The 17958-nt window shown below is 38.5% G+C and overlaps 1 protein-coding gene across 1 annotated transcript; it reads right to left on the reverse strand.

Annotated features, from left to right (window-relative positions):
* Window positions 1–1754: 1754 nt before the first annotated feature.
* Window positions 1755–16411, reverse strand: OTOP1 (otopetrin 1). Its single transcript, XM_026122061.2, has 6 exons — window positions 16126–16411; window positions 10219–10355; window positions 7109–7167; window positions 5202–5332; window positions 2695–3641; window positions 1755–2305 (listed from the first exon to the last, which is right to left on the reverse strand). Exons 1-6 carry the CDS (start codon window positions 16409–16411, stop codon window positions 2135–2137), a joined length of 1731 nt encoding a protein of 576 aa, XP_025977846.2. The 3' UTR covers window positions 1755–2134.
* Between the last annotated feature and the right edge of the window lie 1547 nt (window positions 16412–17958).

The raw sequence follows: 17958 nt of genomic DNA on the forward strand, positions 1-17958 counted from the left end.
TGAAGAATGACATAGGACCCATCACAGGAAAAAAAGATTGAGAAGAAACAGTTTTTTTCTAGCCATCTTTATAAGTGCTTTAAAAAGGAGGTGGAATTGGTGGGCTTACCTAGCGAAATGAATTTTCTCTGATACCAGATGTAGGTGGAGGGTTGATCCAATGGTTGACTTGGAAGGAAAATTAAAACTTTATTTGATGATCTTGAGATCTGATGATCTCGAAATCTGATGATCTCCTTTTTATTTAAAGTAAAACCAGTGTCAAGACAACTAAGTAAAGTGGTTAGAGCTGGTATTTGTACAGAAGATGAGGTAAGGCTAGTATGTTTAAGAAGAAAGATAGAAAGGGTTGCTCTGTAAAATGAATGTAAAAACTAACAGACATAATAAAAGAGCATGACAAGCAGAAGTAGAGAAAGGCGGAGATTACAGCAATGTGGTCAGGTGGTGACTCTTTTGAACACACTTAAACCTAGCAAGTGAAACCACTTTGCAGGAGCATCAGAGTTCTCCTGGTTAATCTAATTCAGACTTCAGCTGAGACCACAGATGAAAGTTGTTTACCTGATCTGGGTTTTGCAACAGGTAAAGCAGGTAGCCAAAAATTCCTAAGCAGTTTACAGCTATACGTACCACAAAAGAAGATTAATTGTGATGTGAAGCACCTCCTTGAAGTAATTTATTTACTGAATGATCTGTGTTTGCCATCTAGTGGTAGAAAGCCAAAATTTTTGTTTTGCTCTGAGAGCTGACAAACCAGTTATATTTTTTTCTTAATCTTCCTATCTCAGAAGTGGATCTCTCCCATGCGGAAATATTACTGCTTCTGCACAGATGACGGTGACAATTGTGATTATAAGTGTAACTGGCCTTTTAAGAGCTAAGGGCAGAAATGTTGCAGGCCCCTGGACCATCGGATTTGGGATTACTTTATTAGTGAGTTAGCACTAATAATGGGAAGGTTATCTGATAAATACCTGGGGCCAATGTCTTGCTTCCATTTAGCATCCTGCGCTGGTCACTGCCAGAGACCATTGCTCCAGTCTTCTGATCTTTTAGGTCCAGATCATAAGAACTTTTGAGGCACTTAACTTTTCAGTGTTTTGTGTGAATCCAAGCAACTGTTCCACCAGTTTGTAAAGCATGCTTGTAAAATCCTCAGCCAAGGGCTCTCTAGATTTCTATAGGCATCAGCTATGCTTTATAACGTCCCCATATGAATACTTACGATTAGCTTCAAACCAGGGCACTAGAGTACAAAGAAGTTAGCAGCTCATAAAAAATTACACTGGGAATCCACACCAGTCTGGCAACAGAACATATCCACCTAAGCTACTTACCTACATGACAAGCTGCAAGACCAGTTTTCTCTCATAAAAAGTTTCAAGGATTTGTGAATAAAGAGTTCAGTAAAAGAATTAACTTTATTTCTCAGTTGTGTCATACAGTAAATACAAGACAAGGGGGATGCATTAATTGAAATACATTTTACCAGGAGAAATTACATGCAGTATAATATCTAAACTTGTATGTTATTTATTTGGATTTCATGGTATATAGTTAAGAAAATAATAATTACATGTTGTTTTTCTATCAATAATCAGAAAGTTTAATATTTCCCATGTCCCAACTAAATAGAAAATCTTTCCAGGTTTTATTATAAAAACGTAGCTAAGAGTTAAGAATTCAAAGTGCCTATGTGGATTTAGGAGCGTCACTGTTTAGGAGTCCCTGGTATTTGCTCTCCTAAACCACAGATTTTTTTAAACTGCTTTCACAAGCCACAGTGAAAGAAAATAAAGCAATACAAATTACACAGAGGCAAATCCCAGATGACTAAGACAAAGATTAAGGAGACTTGAATTAACTTTACTGTGTAGAGTTAACATTAGTATGGTACTGAAAAGTCTATCCAGACAATAATACCAGATATATAACAAAATGTGTGGAGTGAGAAAAAATAAAAAATATTACATGCTATTAGCTACGGTCCCTTCTTTTAAAAAATATTTATTGAACCTTCTGTGTATTGAGCAGCTGTTGCTATGTTCACTCTTTCATTCATCCACTCATTCATCTGTTATTTATGTAATTAATTATTCAATGAATTGTTCACTGGAGGACCGTATATGATCTATGTTTTACAATTGACTTCAAAGAGTGAGGCAGCTGAATGCATTCGATAGAAAATAGAAAAAGGCATTGCAAGGTTCACAACGATTATCCAAGGTTCAAAGCCAAAAACTATTTCTTCTAGTCCATTGTCATATTCTGGGCGGCAACCAAATGCCGGTGGTATCCAAAGCTGCAAGGAAAGAACGCAATGCCAATATTAATCATCAGCAATATGAGTGACTAGCCCACAATGACTGTGACCCACTGAACTATAATTTAGTTTCAAAAATCTCTAAATAAACCCTTCCTGTTGTTACTGGGACAGGCTGTTGGAAGAGGGTTTCAGCTTCCACTGCTGATGTAAATTTTGCACTGTGACTAAAAAGAGTTTAGTCTCCAGGGTCTATTCCATGTTTAAATAAACTTTGTTCCCCAAAGGCACATACCCTTATTTTTCCACAAGAAGTAAAATTTACTTGCTGTAAACTATAGATTATGTAATTTTAATATATTTATCAGGCTTGAAAGGTTGGGAAACTTTTGGATATTAACTTGTGAATTATACTCAAAACGCCTTACCGAAAGATTGCATAAGAATAAAAATGCCGCAATGTTCTTCAGAATCCTTCTCTTGTTGTTAGTAACTGAATTTCTGCTATAAAACGAGAAATCTGGGGCTGAATGCATGGCTGCACAATTAGCCTGACTTGTTTCTTCTTTGGCACCACCACTGCCATCATTTTCTCTCGCACAGATGCTGTCGTTTAGCAAGCACGGCAGCTCTCCATTGCCACGAGCAGCTCTTCCATTATAGACCTCCTTGTACGAGGGGGTGAGTGACAAAGTGCTCCCCCTAGATATTGTCACTATTCGAAGAGTTTTAATATCATCATTCACCTTTTCCTGTTTGCGATGTATGGATTCAATGATAAAGAGGTTCTGAATGTATTTCTCAATAATAACCAGGATGGAATAAGGCAGATTATACCATGTATATTTTGGATGAGCTTGGGCACAGATAATCGCTAGGATCGAACCCCATGAGAGGAGCCAGGATCCTGCAGCTGTGCCAACCAGCAGTTCTGCGTCAAGTTTTCTAGCGGGATTTTTGGAATTATCCAATGATCTATCTTCCAGTCTGTAAATTAGAAGGGCGACAATTCCAGCTGTGCACATGAGAGCCAACACAGAGATAGCATGCAAGTAAAACATAGTAAGTGCTAACTCACTTTTGGTTTTTGAACGTCCAATCTGAATTAAATACACAACAACTTTTGCTATTGTGCTAATTAACACAATTAGTCCAAAAATCATTCCAACAGTTATGCCATGGAATTTGAATGGGGTTTTGTGTTGCTGATGGTGTTCTACTTTGCGTCCAATATTCTTCCACAGGACATAGAGCATCGTGGATGCTAGAATATGGTACTCTATATTAAAGGGATACAGGTAATATATTCCTTGAGAAAATATTGAACAGAGAGTTGTTGTTGTACAATTGCATTGAGGTGCATGATCATCTAAAACTAGAGGAGAGGGAAAGATTAGATGCTGTGCATGGTAAGGAGTTCTCATTTAAACTGAAACAACAATAAAACATGAAAGATAGGATTTCAGTAAAACACATCATACTGTTTTGTTAGCCACCTTAAAAAAAAAGACTTCTGTCATTTAAATCGTTCACCTGATACAAGCTTTGGCATGTTCACTGAAGTATGATCTCTAACTTCACTACTCAGCTGCTTAGCAATAATCATAAATGCTGTGCAAAGAGGATATTCTCCTAAACTTCACTGGTAACAGTACAATTGTGTAACAATTCTGGTAGCAGAATATTTAGGAAATAATATAAGGAAACACTGCTTCTACTTATCAAGTAGAAGTATCAAGAAGAGCCAGTAACCTGTGATTTGCCTGCTTTCTGCTAATGCTCCACGATTAGAGAATCTCTGAACTATCAGTGCAGCTACTTGATTAGTAGATAGAACTTAGACAGTACTGGTAGTGCTGCTGTGTGTCTAACACATAGGACTTGCAAAGAGAGGAAAAAATGTGGGCATAATTTTAGACATGGTTATGTGTCTGAAAACACTACTTACAATATTAAACTGCTTTTAAAATTAATTTCTTACTTAAATGTGAACTTTTGTGAGAATGCCTAAAATTTTTCAATTAATTTAGACTAGAAGTAGGCAAAAAAGAAATTGATTCAAGATTTGGCACTATAAAGCAAAATAAAGAGCTGTTAGAATACAGGCACTATTGAATTCATTGGGGGGAAAATGTGAATATTTTCCTCTTCAAAATCTCTCTCCCTTTTCCCTGTGAACATAGTCAAAATCCAATCAGCTGTATAGACAAATTTTACAGATGGGAAGGAATTTATAGCTGCTGAGAGCTTTTATTTCTTATTTTAAAGGTAAAAACCTTTCATTTCCCTATGGCATTCCCATATGGCATCCCTATCCCTATTTCAGTGGCATTTGAAAGTAGAAGGCATCTGCAGCGGTTATGTTTGCATCTCCTCACGAAAAGACAAAATTGTTCATTATAACAAAAGAATCTCCCAGAGCAAAATCTGGCTCCTGCAAAGCAGCACTAATGAATAATCTTTATCTTTGTGAACTGTTTCACTGAATTCCGTGGGACTACACACCATATGTAACCACTCTCGTGGGAGCTATTTGCAGGATTATCCATGCCTGCTTTTTATCAATGACTTTCTAAATATTAAACTCTGTTTTAGAAACTGCTTTGTTCAATTTACTTCTATGATTTATTAATAAAGGGGTTCTTTAGTAAAGCTATTCCTCAAAAGAAATGTTTTTTTAAAAAAGCTGTCTCAAACTTCTGGCATTTGTTGTTATTCTGGACCTCATCCAAAGGGGAGATCAGTGAACAGAAAACCACAGCTTGGATCATACACATGATAATGATCACATATCATTTCAGTTATGATATGAACTGATTATTTGCCCAGGAGTGACTCTGCAGCACATACCCAGCTCTATCCTACAGCGATGTAGTATTTTGTATGACAGTGTGTTACAGCAGAAATTCCAAGATGTATCAACTCTTTAGCTTACCTATTGTTATGTTCCCAAAACCAAGCGTGATTAGTCTTTCCTTATGTTCATTAAGTTGATGTTTTGACTCTGTTAACACTCCATTTGTCCAAAGGAGTAAATTTGTGAACACAGAATGGATAACCCCAAACCTACAAAATAGATTAGTTACTGAGAAAATCTGCACAGAGTATACCTCTATATATGTTAAACAAAATGAATTAACTTTCTGTAGACACTGCATGTGGTACTAGTTAGTTGTCAGTGCACGAAAATAAATCATAACTAATCTTCCTAAAGATGTTCCACGGTGGAGCAGAATGAACGTTAGACTTCCAAAATATTACAGAAACACAGTGGCTTAATGTATTAAACCATATGTAGGATGCTGTTATTATTTGTTATGCTCTCTTATATGACGGTTTTTATTCTTTGGGCTGGACAAGCTTCATGTTAATGGCAGTGGCTGAACGGTCTCAACAGGATTAATTGTTTTGCACGTCCCATTTCACAGCCTTCTGTGGTGCTTCTTCATACTCACTGTGGCTGGCCTTGCTTTGCAGAGATACCACTGCCTTCCCTGGCTTCTAGCCCATGCATTTCTGTCTCCTGGAGAGAGACAAAACCAGCAGAGGGTTTTATCCCACTGAGAGCACTGGGACAGTGAGGCTAGGTCTCCAAGAGTCTGAAAATTCAGACTTGGTGAAACAGAAAGGCATCAGAGAAAGTAGTAATTGCTCAAAACTTTCTAATAAAATCCATACAATAATTGCTCTCAGCTGCATGTCACTCCCCATTTTTGTAGAATGCCATGGTGTTTCTTTCCTAGGCGCAATCCTTTCACCTCTTACCATTCCTGCCAGATGTTATACTCCTGCACCCAAGGCTGATAATGTTCTTTCACCTAGAACAGTTCTTTAGTACTCTCCTGGTCTCAGTGATAGACTTGCAACTAAGTATTTTAAAAATTCCTCTTAAAAACAGCTTCACCAGCTTAGTTTGCAAATCTGTGATCACCCTCCTCGCTGGCATTCTCGTTGATATAAGGCTTAATCATTTACCCAAGAGAACAGAAGAGAAAGGCAATCTTCACCAGAGCTCAGATTTCTGAGTATGTTTTTTTTTTAACTTCTATAGTAACTGGTCAGCTCATTTCCCACTGATAATTTGAGACGACTATTTTAAAAGTTACCATGTTTGTTTATTTATATTCTATGTACACATAGATTAATACACATTAATCCATATTATCACAAAACAAAAGATACATAGGAGCTGGCCCTGCTACCTCAAAGACTAGCCTTCAGTTTTATAAGAAATGTATGTATTCAGCTATTTCAGATGAATGGGACACATCAGTTACACTGCAAGAACCAAGATCTGGTGTCAGAAATGTGCACAACCCTTACTGATATCAGTATGCAGGATACCTCTGGGGAAAGGGTGTGTTTCCCACAACTTGTTCCAAAAGATGCTTTCCATACAGACCAACATAAAATACATCAGATATGTTAAACTGACTGCAGGTGGCTGCTTCAGATTCCCTTTCTGTAGCTAAATAAAGACAACATAATACAGTACATAATCCTAAGACACACAGAAGATGCTTTCTTCCTCTGAAAAAAAGCATGTAGCTTTATGGCATTATACATTGTCCGTTTCCCTATCTCATGATAAAAATATATTTATTCTGTGACTATAGTATATTATAAAATATAAACACAGTTTGAATAAAAAAATAATTCAGAGTAATAATTATGCTTTCACTTGGGTAAATGGAGGGGTTTTTTTCATTTATATTAACACAAGTAAGAGGAGAATCAAAGTCTAAGTTTTCTATGTCCTTCATAGAGTAAAACTGCAGGTGTTAAAGCTGTGCACAGACCTGCACCTACTAGCATTCCAGATGAGGATCAGATCCACTTTACCTTTCAAGTGTTTTAAAAGACTGGATAATATCCTTTGCATGACACCAAAGAAAGTACACCTAAATGAAAGGAATACAAAGAAATGTCATTGCACTAATGAGTATGTATGATGCTCAAAAGGAAAGTGTATCTGTAGAGGAAAACACATGATTAAATCCTCTGATGATTTAAACTGAGGCAGCTCCATCTCCATTGATGTGAAATAACCCATGATTTCTTATGACATTCACCCAAAACCCATCTGGCATCAGGAACCTAAGATTTCTTGTGCAAAATCAGTGACTCACCAGTAGAAATTTTCAATATGACTCACCAAAATATACCTTGCTTCTGTATTTGTAGAGACTTTTGTTTCAATGACAAAGGAAAGAATACTACTAACTGCAGAGAGCAGTATGATCACTGTAGGGACTGGTGATGCTAAATTTATATAGTTTACTAAATATATAGAATTCTAAGCAGGGAGAGAGATCAGTGAAAGGATTCCAGACTTTGTTAATACACCATGAATAAAATGGACATCCAGGAAGCAAGAGAAAAGGTTATTTGATCAATCTGAGAGACAACCACATTATGAACAAATGAATTAGCACTCAAGTGTAGTGCAGAAAGCCCAAGCTGGAGAATAAAAGAGGGAGATATAACAATACTGAGTTAGCAAGTGGAAGGGGAAAGACATATCAAACATGGGAATCTGTGTTTACGGGAGGATAATGAAAACTGTGGCTTCTGCTACAATTGTTCATGCTCAGGACGGCTAACTCAAAGACACACAGAGTTAATGGACACTTTGGGAAATCTGCAATGGAGCTTGCACAGCCAGTGCAAACCCAAGTATCCAGTTGCCCTCTGTAGCCAGTAATACCATGTTCATGCATTCAACTAATGAAACATTTCAAAAAAGAAAGTGTGACCGCTGCAAAAACCCAAATGTAAAAAGAGTAAGATATCATGGCAGTCCAAAATGAAACAAGTAATAAGCACCTTAGTCTCACCTATGCCACTGTTCACTTTACAGTTCTGGGATAGATGTAGTAAAATCTAACAGCAAATGTGAAAGCATTCCTCAAAACTAAACACAGTGAGTTCAGAAGCTCTGTTCAGACATTGAAATTGAAAGAGTGGATGGAAATGGGGGGAGAAAAGTTAATAAGGTAAAGAAATAACAACAGAAAGTCCAGTTTTTGCTCACAGGACATTCATTGCCTCAAAAAGACTTCTTTCTATGAAAGAGTGTAGCACAAGGCTGTATCGGAATGGTGGAGGTCAGAGGCAGGTATGTGTTTGTTCATTCTTTGCAGTTACAGTATATTTAAATTTATTAATTTATTGCAAGCGTCATGATGCTTTACTAGACTAAAGTACAACAGAATCTGACCTATGTTCTGTAGAAAACTCACCCTTAGATGTTCACATAACACAGATAATTAAGAATGCTCTCTGCTGTAATTTCATCCTGAGTTTTAAGGTCATGAGAGTTTTTGTCATGGGTAAGAGAGATCTGGTAAATCACTTTTGTTCTCTTTTATTTGGGTGATCAGGATAACCTTCTAGATTACACTATTTTAAGCAAAGTAAATGATCAATTCAGCAACACTAGGTGATGTAATATTAAAATCAGAACTCTTGTTCCCTTTGTTCTGCTCTGTTATGTGCAGTTTCTTCCACGCTCCAGTTCATGGCAGATGGGAACTTGCTAGCTCAGGGTCACTGCATATAACGAAGAATGCTACATGCAGATCAACAGGAAAAAGGCTTCATTTTTTGGTTTGTTTTTGAGAGGTCAAGCAAAGAAGTTGCTAGACACAGAGAGTGAATATTACAAGGATGTGACGTTATGACCACTTTGACTTCAGCCAAATCAGAATTTCACCCTCAGAGAGAAAGATAAAAGAGGTCAGAGTTACGCTTAAATTGTGTTACAGAAAACAGAAAAATCTAGATTCTTCAAAAGCTCACTTAGGTGTAACAAAAGGTGCTAGGAAAGTCTTTTCTATTCTACTCTGGTGCTTAACCTATGCCCATCACCACGTTACTTAATCACCTTGGAACGTGGATAGCGGACCTGGGTATGACTGAGTATCTTAGTCTGGTGCCTTTTCCTTTCCTCCTTTTGCTACAAATCCGCTGATAGGGGCTCAGAGGAATTCTAGTTTTGGACTGTCCTGATAAGAAAGACAATGCTCAAAATCTCCTCCTAACCACAGGATGTATCTGGCTCCTGCAACTGTTAACAGTTCTCAGTATTTCCATTTTCACACAGACCGTCTGGGTGTGGAATGATGGAAGGTGAAATGGAAGATGAACTGGAAACCAGTATGCAAAATAAGGATAACTATTATGAAAACTGGCCAGTTTCTTTTTACTCCATCGTGCAATGACAAAAGAAGGGTCTACAAAGAATAGGCAATTTATGCTTCAAATAAAAGAAAAGGCAATATTTATCCTTGCAATAAATGATCAACTATGGAATATTACAATGTAATACTGAGCGACAGTCTTAAAATAAAAAAGCTACTGGAACATTTTACCAGAGTAATTGACTATATTTACTACTGTGCAGCCACTGATAAGCATAATCAAATGTTTCTAGAAGAAAAATCCTTGTTCATTTATTATAGAGAAGATGTGCAAGAGATCTTAAAACCAGCTAAATACATGGCCCCTTTGAAATATCAGGCTTCTACCTCAACAACAGTGGGATATCAGGAGGGACAGATTAAACTGAACTTGTGTGGCAAGTTCTATATATAGAAATAAAATAATCGTGTTCAAGTTGCTCATTCCAGACAGAAAATTGTGAAAGTTATATATGTAGCTTGAACAAAAAAAAATGTAATTTCAAGTATAAGAAAAAATTTTTTGATTTTTTTTTTACTCATGCAAGTTTTACATATACACCTACAGGTGAGTAATTACTGAATTCTCAGATTGCCAAATCTGAATTTAAACATAGAAAGGATAAACATGCACAAGAATTTAGCACTCAAAATTATCCTGCAATATGCTTAAAATCAAATTAACATAAAATCCACTGAAGATGAAAAGACAAAAGACATTTTTGGTAAGAAATACAGACAGAACATAAAACTGCATGCAGTAGCTTTTACCTGTAAGATAGTATGTACTGCATGTGTAACAGGAAAAATTCCTTCAGCTGCTGATAAACAGTTTGAAAAATCAACATAATATCCAATTTTAAATGAGTCCAGAATTAAAGTAATCACTGCAAATAACGTAATCCCACCTACAAATGAAAAAGATATTAGAAAACATTAAAGTACAGTTACAGTGTCTCCAAACGATCTGTACCAATATGCGAAAATCTGGTTTGGGGAAATAAAAGTAGATCAATGTTCATAAAGGTAAATGACTCAAGGGTCAGCAATGTCAGCGAGCCCCTGCTGCAGTTCATGAAAGACTCCACCCAAGACCCAATAATTAAAGCTCACCACTGTCCACGCCCAGCACAGACAGTAGAGGGGCCAACGCAGTGATGGCCAAGGATCTGAAGGCGCTCAGCACCTTGCAGACAGCACTCAGCATCTCCCTCTCAAGTAACTGTAGCACTGAAGCGGTTACACAGGGCATGAATTAACGCTCTGTACAGCCGCACAGCAAACTGTACCACTGCAGCGAGCTGAACAATACCGTTACAGTCTCCTGGCCCACGAGCGCTAGGGCGGGCAGTAACCCAAGCGCCGGGAATGCCAGCTGCACTGTGCGGGACGCTTCCCTGCAAGCCGGCCACCGACACCAGAACGAGGTGGATGGCTTGTTCTCCCAGAAAGCAACCAAAGATTTTAGATTTCTTTTCAGCACCTATTCTTTTAACCAAGAAAGATTCCTGATATGTATGTCCAAATACGTTTTTCATACTATAAAGAACTTTCAAAACACACATTTCCACTTGCTTGATGACAATCTTTTCTTTTCAGAGATGTAAATGTTTGTTAAAAACCCATGATAAGATAATGTATGTTATTAATTATTAATTTTGTACCAGTATGACTAAGCATAACTGGCGATAAAATTACTGAGCCTTGCTTGGGATTTTTTCTCTAGACTTATTCAGAAAAGCTTCCACTGGATTTGACTTGGGCTTATTTGAATTAAGATGAGAAAAAAAATTAGCTATGGTTCTTAAAATTTAGATCAGTGTGAATAACTTAATCTTTCTTTGTAATTCCTCGTAGAATAAATAACATCACTAGAGTTGACATTGATGAATGCTTTTTTTTTATAAGGGACCACATCCTGACTCTCTTATAAGCACCACATCTTCCACTTGACTTGTATTGACCTATGTAATAATTTAATTAATGATAAATTTATTATTAATCACACAAAATAATAAAAACATAATGTATCTGGCAATGTTTGGGAATCATTTTGTTTATTGTCCACTAACACAGCCATCTTTGGTTTATTACAATACAGACAAGAAATCAACTCAGAAGCTATAAAAATATGTTTAAGCCATTTTGGTAGAGATAATTTTAAAATACATGGTTCATTCATTTCATTGATCTTTTACCATACTAAACAAAAACAGACTTCAGAATAGAGTTTAATGACAAGGATATGAGTTCAAGTAGGACTCTATTTTTCTATTTTACAGATAATCCCTATAATAATGACAGTATCGAATTATTTATGGAATGTAATTTCTACTGAGAAAGTTTGCCTCCCCCACAGCTTTTGCCTTCTCATTTCAAAACCTAAGAACTCACTCTGCAGTTCACGCAAGTGTATAATTCTGTATATTTTTATTTTTATTTATTATGTCAGTTAATTTCTTAATATGTCATACAGGACTGGACCCTACATTTAAATAGATGTATCCTATTCATTAGGTATTAAAGTAAATGGCATCACAACATGAAAAATTCTAATCTGCTTCCAAAATCAAACCATATTTCCTTCCTTATTTAAAGAATTAAAATTTTTCTAAAGGAAATTAGAATTTTTAATATTATTGAAATAACTTTACCTGATCTAATTGGACCTGCTTTGAGCAGGGTGTTGCACTGATGACCTCCAGAAGTACCTTCTGACCTAAATTGCTATCTGATTACACGATGGTTTATTTAGGAAGCATGCAGGAAACTATCAGTCTGTTTCACAGATGTCAATCTGTCTTAGGGACTTTTGCATATAATAATTGTTTCAAAGAGGGAAAATGTTATCTTCTGAAGCAAAAAGATTATAAAAATTTTGCACAGTTATTCTCCAGTAAATTGTTATGCATATGTTGACTTTATGGAGTGTGTCAGAAAGTTATTTAATTCCCCAGTCCTGACTGTAGTAAGGTAATTTCTTAGTGAATTCGTGGTGCAGGATCAAGCTCTGAGGAACTGCTTTAGTGAAGGAGTAATGTCAGAACAAAACTGGTGGGAAATGTATCTTGTAATGTAAAAGTTTTGAGTCCTAAGGTCCAGTTCTATAACCTTTCTTTCATTGCCCATCAAAGTAGCTCAGCAACAGTAGGCTCACAAGGCACTTGCTAAGGAGAAAAAGGAATGGGAAGGGGAAAGGGGAAAGGGAACAGAGGGGAAAGGGGAAAGGGAACAGAAGAAGAAAAGAACAGGTTTAAATCCACAAAAATAAAAATCACACACAGATTACTGATCTGTCTCCCGCACTACACATGCACCTTGTCTTTACAGGAACCACCTGTTTTGTAGCTCCTTGCAACTCTCTTGGTTGCATTTCACAAGGTCATGGATTTGGACGGTAGAGTTCTATTAGTTTTACGTCAATGCCCAGCAGACCATTAAGAAAAAAAAAACCACAAAACAAAACATGAAGTTTCTTTCACTAGAAGTATTCTGATTTATGCCTTGGTATTTCTCCTCATGTTTCCTCTAAGTATGTGAGAGATTTGGTGGGCTCAAATCTGCTCCCACTGAAATAAATAGTTTTGCCTTTGTCCTACAGGGATCAGAAGATTTTATGAGTTGTGTTTTATAATGTTTGATTATTTGATTTACTCCAACTACCATACACATTTCTACCTATCACTCAGGTGACCACACTGTAAGTATATACCAAGTGCCCAACGCGCATATTTTAGCAGCTTCAAAGGGGAATGACTGCACTAATTTGATCAGCCAAAAATCAAAGCACAACTATAATGACCATACATAAAGTATGCCAGTGGTTCCCATATGAACTTTTCCTGGTAGAAACTTCCGTATTATATACTAATACTAAATACTTGATATATACTGTTTTTTATAAGTGATATATACCAGTATCTATAAGTGATAAAGGTAATTCCACTGTTGTGTTATTTCTATTTGAAAGTTACAGAAATATGAAATGATTGCTACTGAACATTGCATTATTAAAGACTGGGACTGTTTTCAAATGTTCGTTGAAACCTGTGTAGGTTAGCAGATCAAGAACAGGATTTTCAGTATTTTTCAGTGCTTGCTTTATTCGTTCTACTACTTATTGAGAAGAATGAAGCCATTATGATACAGTTATAAAAATGCCACTCTACACTCAAAATATTATTTGGGCTTAAAAAATAGACAATTTAATGGAAGCAGGAAAAAGATAAAAGTTGGAGTCTGCCAAGAAATTTGTAAGTTGACTTGCTGTCTATGCTTTAAACAGAAGTTGCGCTGTTGGAGAAATGTAATGCTGATACAGCTTTTCCTTTACAGGAGAATATACAGGGGGAATAATATTTGGAATAAGTCAAGGGAAGGAGTCAATGTATACATGTTTTCCTAAGTTTCCCTGTAATTATTTGGGTCATGCTTACTGCACCTTAGCAAAGACAAAGCACTTTGCTGAAACTTTTCCCACGTTAAGACTGTAAGAGGTGTTCTTGGTCCACCACACAAGCTGGAAGAGAAGTGTGCTCTAGGGTTCGCACTGTTGGAAACATAGGTGCAAAAAGGTTGAAGGAAGCCTTTCTGTGAGCAATTTTTGTAAATTTGCCAGTTGTCCTTCTAGCTTTGTTAACTATACGCAAGGACTCAGTTGTAAGACGTTTTGGCTAAGTAATTCTTTTTCAACATTTATTATAGCAAAATGTTGTAAGTAGCCAGCTATCTCCACTTTCACTAAAATGATAATTCACAGTCTGAAGTGAATCACGAAAACATAATGAGTATGTGTTTAAATTCCATACTCATTAGTCCATGGATATTTTCTCTAACAATGAGAGCAAAGAGACATTCTTCAGAAGTAGCTGATAGAGCTACTCAAAAATTGCAAAGAACTCCTTGTAGAAAGGCTTGATGATGTCCCTTTTCCACCCTTTTTGGCTATTCTTCCAAATAAAAAATTTCCATGACAAAACCATTGATGCAGGGGAAAGCAAAAGGGATCTTGGCAGAGGAGTTGCTTCCTGAGTTTTTCCTTAAATCGGGTAAGTTTTCTTTTACCAACACAGGATAAAGGAGTTTTATAGGCTTGTTGTAACTACAAGAAACTCTGAAGAATAGGAAAATGTAGAAAGATTTCCCCCAAGGGGGAATTTGTTCAATTGAAGCATAGACATCTAAGAGAAGCTGTGGAATCTGCATCACTTGAGAATGTATTACAAAGAGCAATCCTGCCCAGGGAAAAGAAATGGATATGGTAACCTAGTAGTTCACTCCAGTATCTTATTTCTAAATTTCCTCTAGGACAGATGAAATGCTGTAAATGCTGTGCCAAAAGAAAAAGGGCAGGGGGTTATGCTGTATGTACTCTTGTTAAGCAGCATTTATTCCTTATTTTGGAGGAAAAAGCTACTCTCTGAGTAAGAATAGCATAGCTTGCCCCAAAATAGGACCAAATTCAAACTTGCCATAATGAATTTCAGGAGGATTTGTGCCACACAGACTAATACTTATAAAATGCTAGAGAGCTGAATATTATTTTGGTAATCAACGAATTACTAAGGAGAGCGATTCGACAGTTGGCACAGGTATTCCATACCTCCAGAGAGAGTCTACAGACCATGGCTGTATAATAAAAAAAGGGTTTTTCCCTGGGCAATTCATATAACATAATTGTTAACAGCTGCAAAGAAAAAGACACACAACCACTGAGACTGAGAACAAACTAAACTTCAACAGCACACCTTATTTTTCAAAATAATCAGGTTTTAGATGTTTTGGGAATTTTCATCTGAACTTTTCATTAGCTGCTGCTGTGATAATTTGCTGTTGTCTCATGCAGGAACGAATGATTGCATGGGAAAGTTGTTTCATTGCACTCCATTTAACACACTCACTTTCCAACCTACCACTTACAGTGAGTGCAGAGTGTTTTGTTTTCTTGGGACCCAGAAACACAGCATTCCTGTCTATGTGACTGATGCGTCCCCCAACCACCTTCATGCAACATATCTTTGTATCTTTACATCCAATTTGCACCTCACTGAAAAAAGGGCCATCACATCCCACCACTACCCCTGCAAACATGTATACTTTTCCTACAAGTTAATGCTAGTTTTAGCTTTCTCGTTTAGCTACGTGTTTTATGCACTTAAACTGCAAACTGCGTTGTCGAGGGATATTGCCCTCTTCTGTCTAACTTCAGGTGTTTTTAAGGCATCACTGCACAGATATAAACGTGGATCTCTGATTTACATTGGTACAGAGAGCACTCAAGGACCTTTTTGACTGCTGCTAGGCAAAAATAAGTTGCACTGTGTTGCCTGGAAAAGATGGTAATTCCTCCAGGGGAGATGCATGACACCATCATGACTGCCTCTTCCAAACACTGTATTTCATTTTCAAGTACTGTTAGCCTCGTCTGATAAGGGGGGGTGTAAGGAAGAGGAGGCTCTGGAGGTAATCTCTTAGCGTGCTGAGCTTAGGTGTATATTTAATTTGAGTGCACTATATGTGCATAGGACCATGAACACTTGAATATCTCATGCCAGGGATGGAGAGTGGTAGAAATGGGGTGGCAGAGGCAGGTGACAGCACAGAGGTCCCTGGCTCTGTGATCCCGGAGGCTCTGCTGAGCAGAGGGCCAGGACCTGTGCACCGCCAGCCTGTACTTACACTTCAGCCAGCGGGCTCCAGCATGCGTGTCCTTGTCATGGATCAGCCTCCTCTGTGTGCAGCTCCTGCAGAGGTACCACAGCATCCACAGCAGCTGGATGAGCATCAGGGTGATGAGGTAGGAGAGCAGGTGGCTCTTGCTGATGCCCACAGCATGCACAGCCCAGGCGAAGGTGAGCAGCAGCCCGGCCAGGAACAGGTTGATGCCGTACTGGCTGCTGAGGATCTCAGCGTTTTTTTGTGGGTAGCTGCCCCCCACGGAGGGGGAGCTGAGGGCTTTCTCCATCTCCCACACCGCCGGCCGGGCGCTGCAGGCAGGCAGCCCTGCTTCCCCTGGGGAGCCCCGAGGTTGCCTCCTGGCCCGTCCCCCATCGGCTGCCGGGGGCGGAGCGGGGCTGCCGGTCCTCCGTGCCTCTGGCAGCCGCTGCCGGCCGCTGGGCTGCGGGAGGGCAGGCTGCAAAGGGAAAGCTGCTCAGAGAAGGGTTTTGTCTGGGCAGTGGCTGTGGGGGGGTCCTGCCTTAGGCTCAGCCAACAGCTAGGGTCAAAATTAGGGTTAACAGACAAATGATTTAGCAGAGGATGGTCAAGTCCCTCTGCAGAGGGGGAGACGAGCCCTTTAGGGCCACCTAGGCAGGGGGGCATTGGGCTTACATCTGTGTAGACTGAGCACTGCAAGGTGTAATGCGTCTCTAGAAAAGGAGATGGGAAAGAAAATGACCAGTGAACAAAACACCCCTAACGATTAATCTCCTTCACTGGAAAGCCTAAGAATGGCCAACGGCCCTGGGACGTATTTAGAGAAAGCGAGGATGGGGGCAGATGGAGCCTGACCCGCAGGCTAAACGGTAAATCAAAATGCTCTTTGAAAAATAGTCAAGGGAAAACTGCCCCCATCTTTACATTTTTTTAAAATTGTTCATATATGCCAAAGGTGAGTCTTGACCGATCAACCAGTTTACTGCTGCCTTGTTTTCTGCTCTGAAACAGTTTTGCAGATAAACAGTATCAAGCGAAATTTCAGGCATAAGGCTCACAGTTTTAATAACTTACTTGCTGATACTAGCATTTAAACCTAAGTGGTCAATTAAGATAGATGTAATTGCATATCGCTTGATAAATTGTTGTCACGACCTGGCCCAAACCTGTCTTAATGAACACTGGTTTGTTGTTGTGATCCTCGGCCTGCTGGTTATGGTTGAGCCTGGTCATTCACAGCTCTGAGACCATACTGCACCCTTCCCGGTACAGACCTCTTGACTGAGCCCACCCTTGAGATGTCACTTAGTCTCCTACCATCAGGCTCAAGAATTAGGGATTTATACTTCTGTCGTCTCTTGGTCTCTCATCCACTGTTCCCATCATTCATATGGACATCTTAAGAGTCTTACCTGGACTGTAGCCAACCAGGACTTAACTAATCTGACTCCTTCATGAACACCTAGAGCAAGACGGAGAAAGCAGGAGGTTTCTTACCACCTCTGTGCTCCACTCTCCTCCCAAATCTTTACAGCTTGTGAGTGCCAATCCTCTCCACAATATTCTCTATTCTTCACATTTGTCAGCACTTCCTATCTCTCAGATGACAACAGGAGAAGCAGTGGAGAAAGCAGATGGAGACAGACACATCAGGCCCGCTTCCCGAGCAGCAGAACTAAATGCTGAGTCTGTGACATCAGTCTTTTTGAAGGTAGCCATTTTTCTTTCTTCTGACAAATACTACTCTGACAACAGAATATTACAGCTGATTGCTAGCTGGAGTAGCAACAAATGAGCTACAAACGAGCTCAAAGTAGCAAACTCTGCTGCACAATTCAGTTTATTATTTCCATTTCT

The sequence above is a fragment of the Dromaius novaehollandiae genome, chromosome 4 (genome assembly GCF_036370855.1).
Source record: "Dromaius novaehollandiae isolate bDroNov1 chromosome 4, bDroNov1.hap1, whole genome shotgun sequence".
In the NCBI taxonomy this organism is placed as follows: domain Eukaryota; kingdom Metazoa; phylum Chordata; class Aves; order Casuariiformes; family Dromaiidae; genus Dromaius; species Dromaius novaehollandiae.

Coding starts and splice junctions, on each gene's coding strand:
- OTOP1 (XM_026122061.2), bottom strand. CDS start 16,411: ATGGAGAAAGCCCTCAGCTCCCCCTCCGTGGGGGGCAGCTACCCACAA. Junction 7,168..10,218: donor CAGTACATACTATCTTACAG/GTAAAAGCTACT, acceptor CCTTTCATTTAG/GTGTACTTTCTTTGGTGTCA. Junction 2,306..2,694: donor TATTCTTATGCAATCTTTCG/GTAAGGCGTTTT, acceptor CTTTCCTTGCAG/CTTTGGATACCACCGGCATT.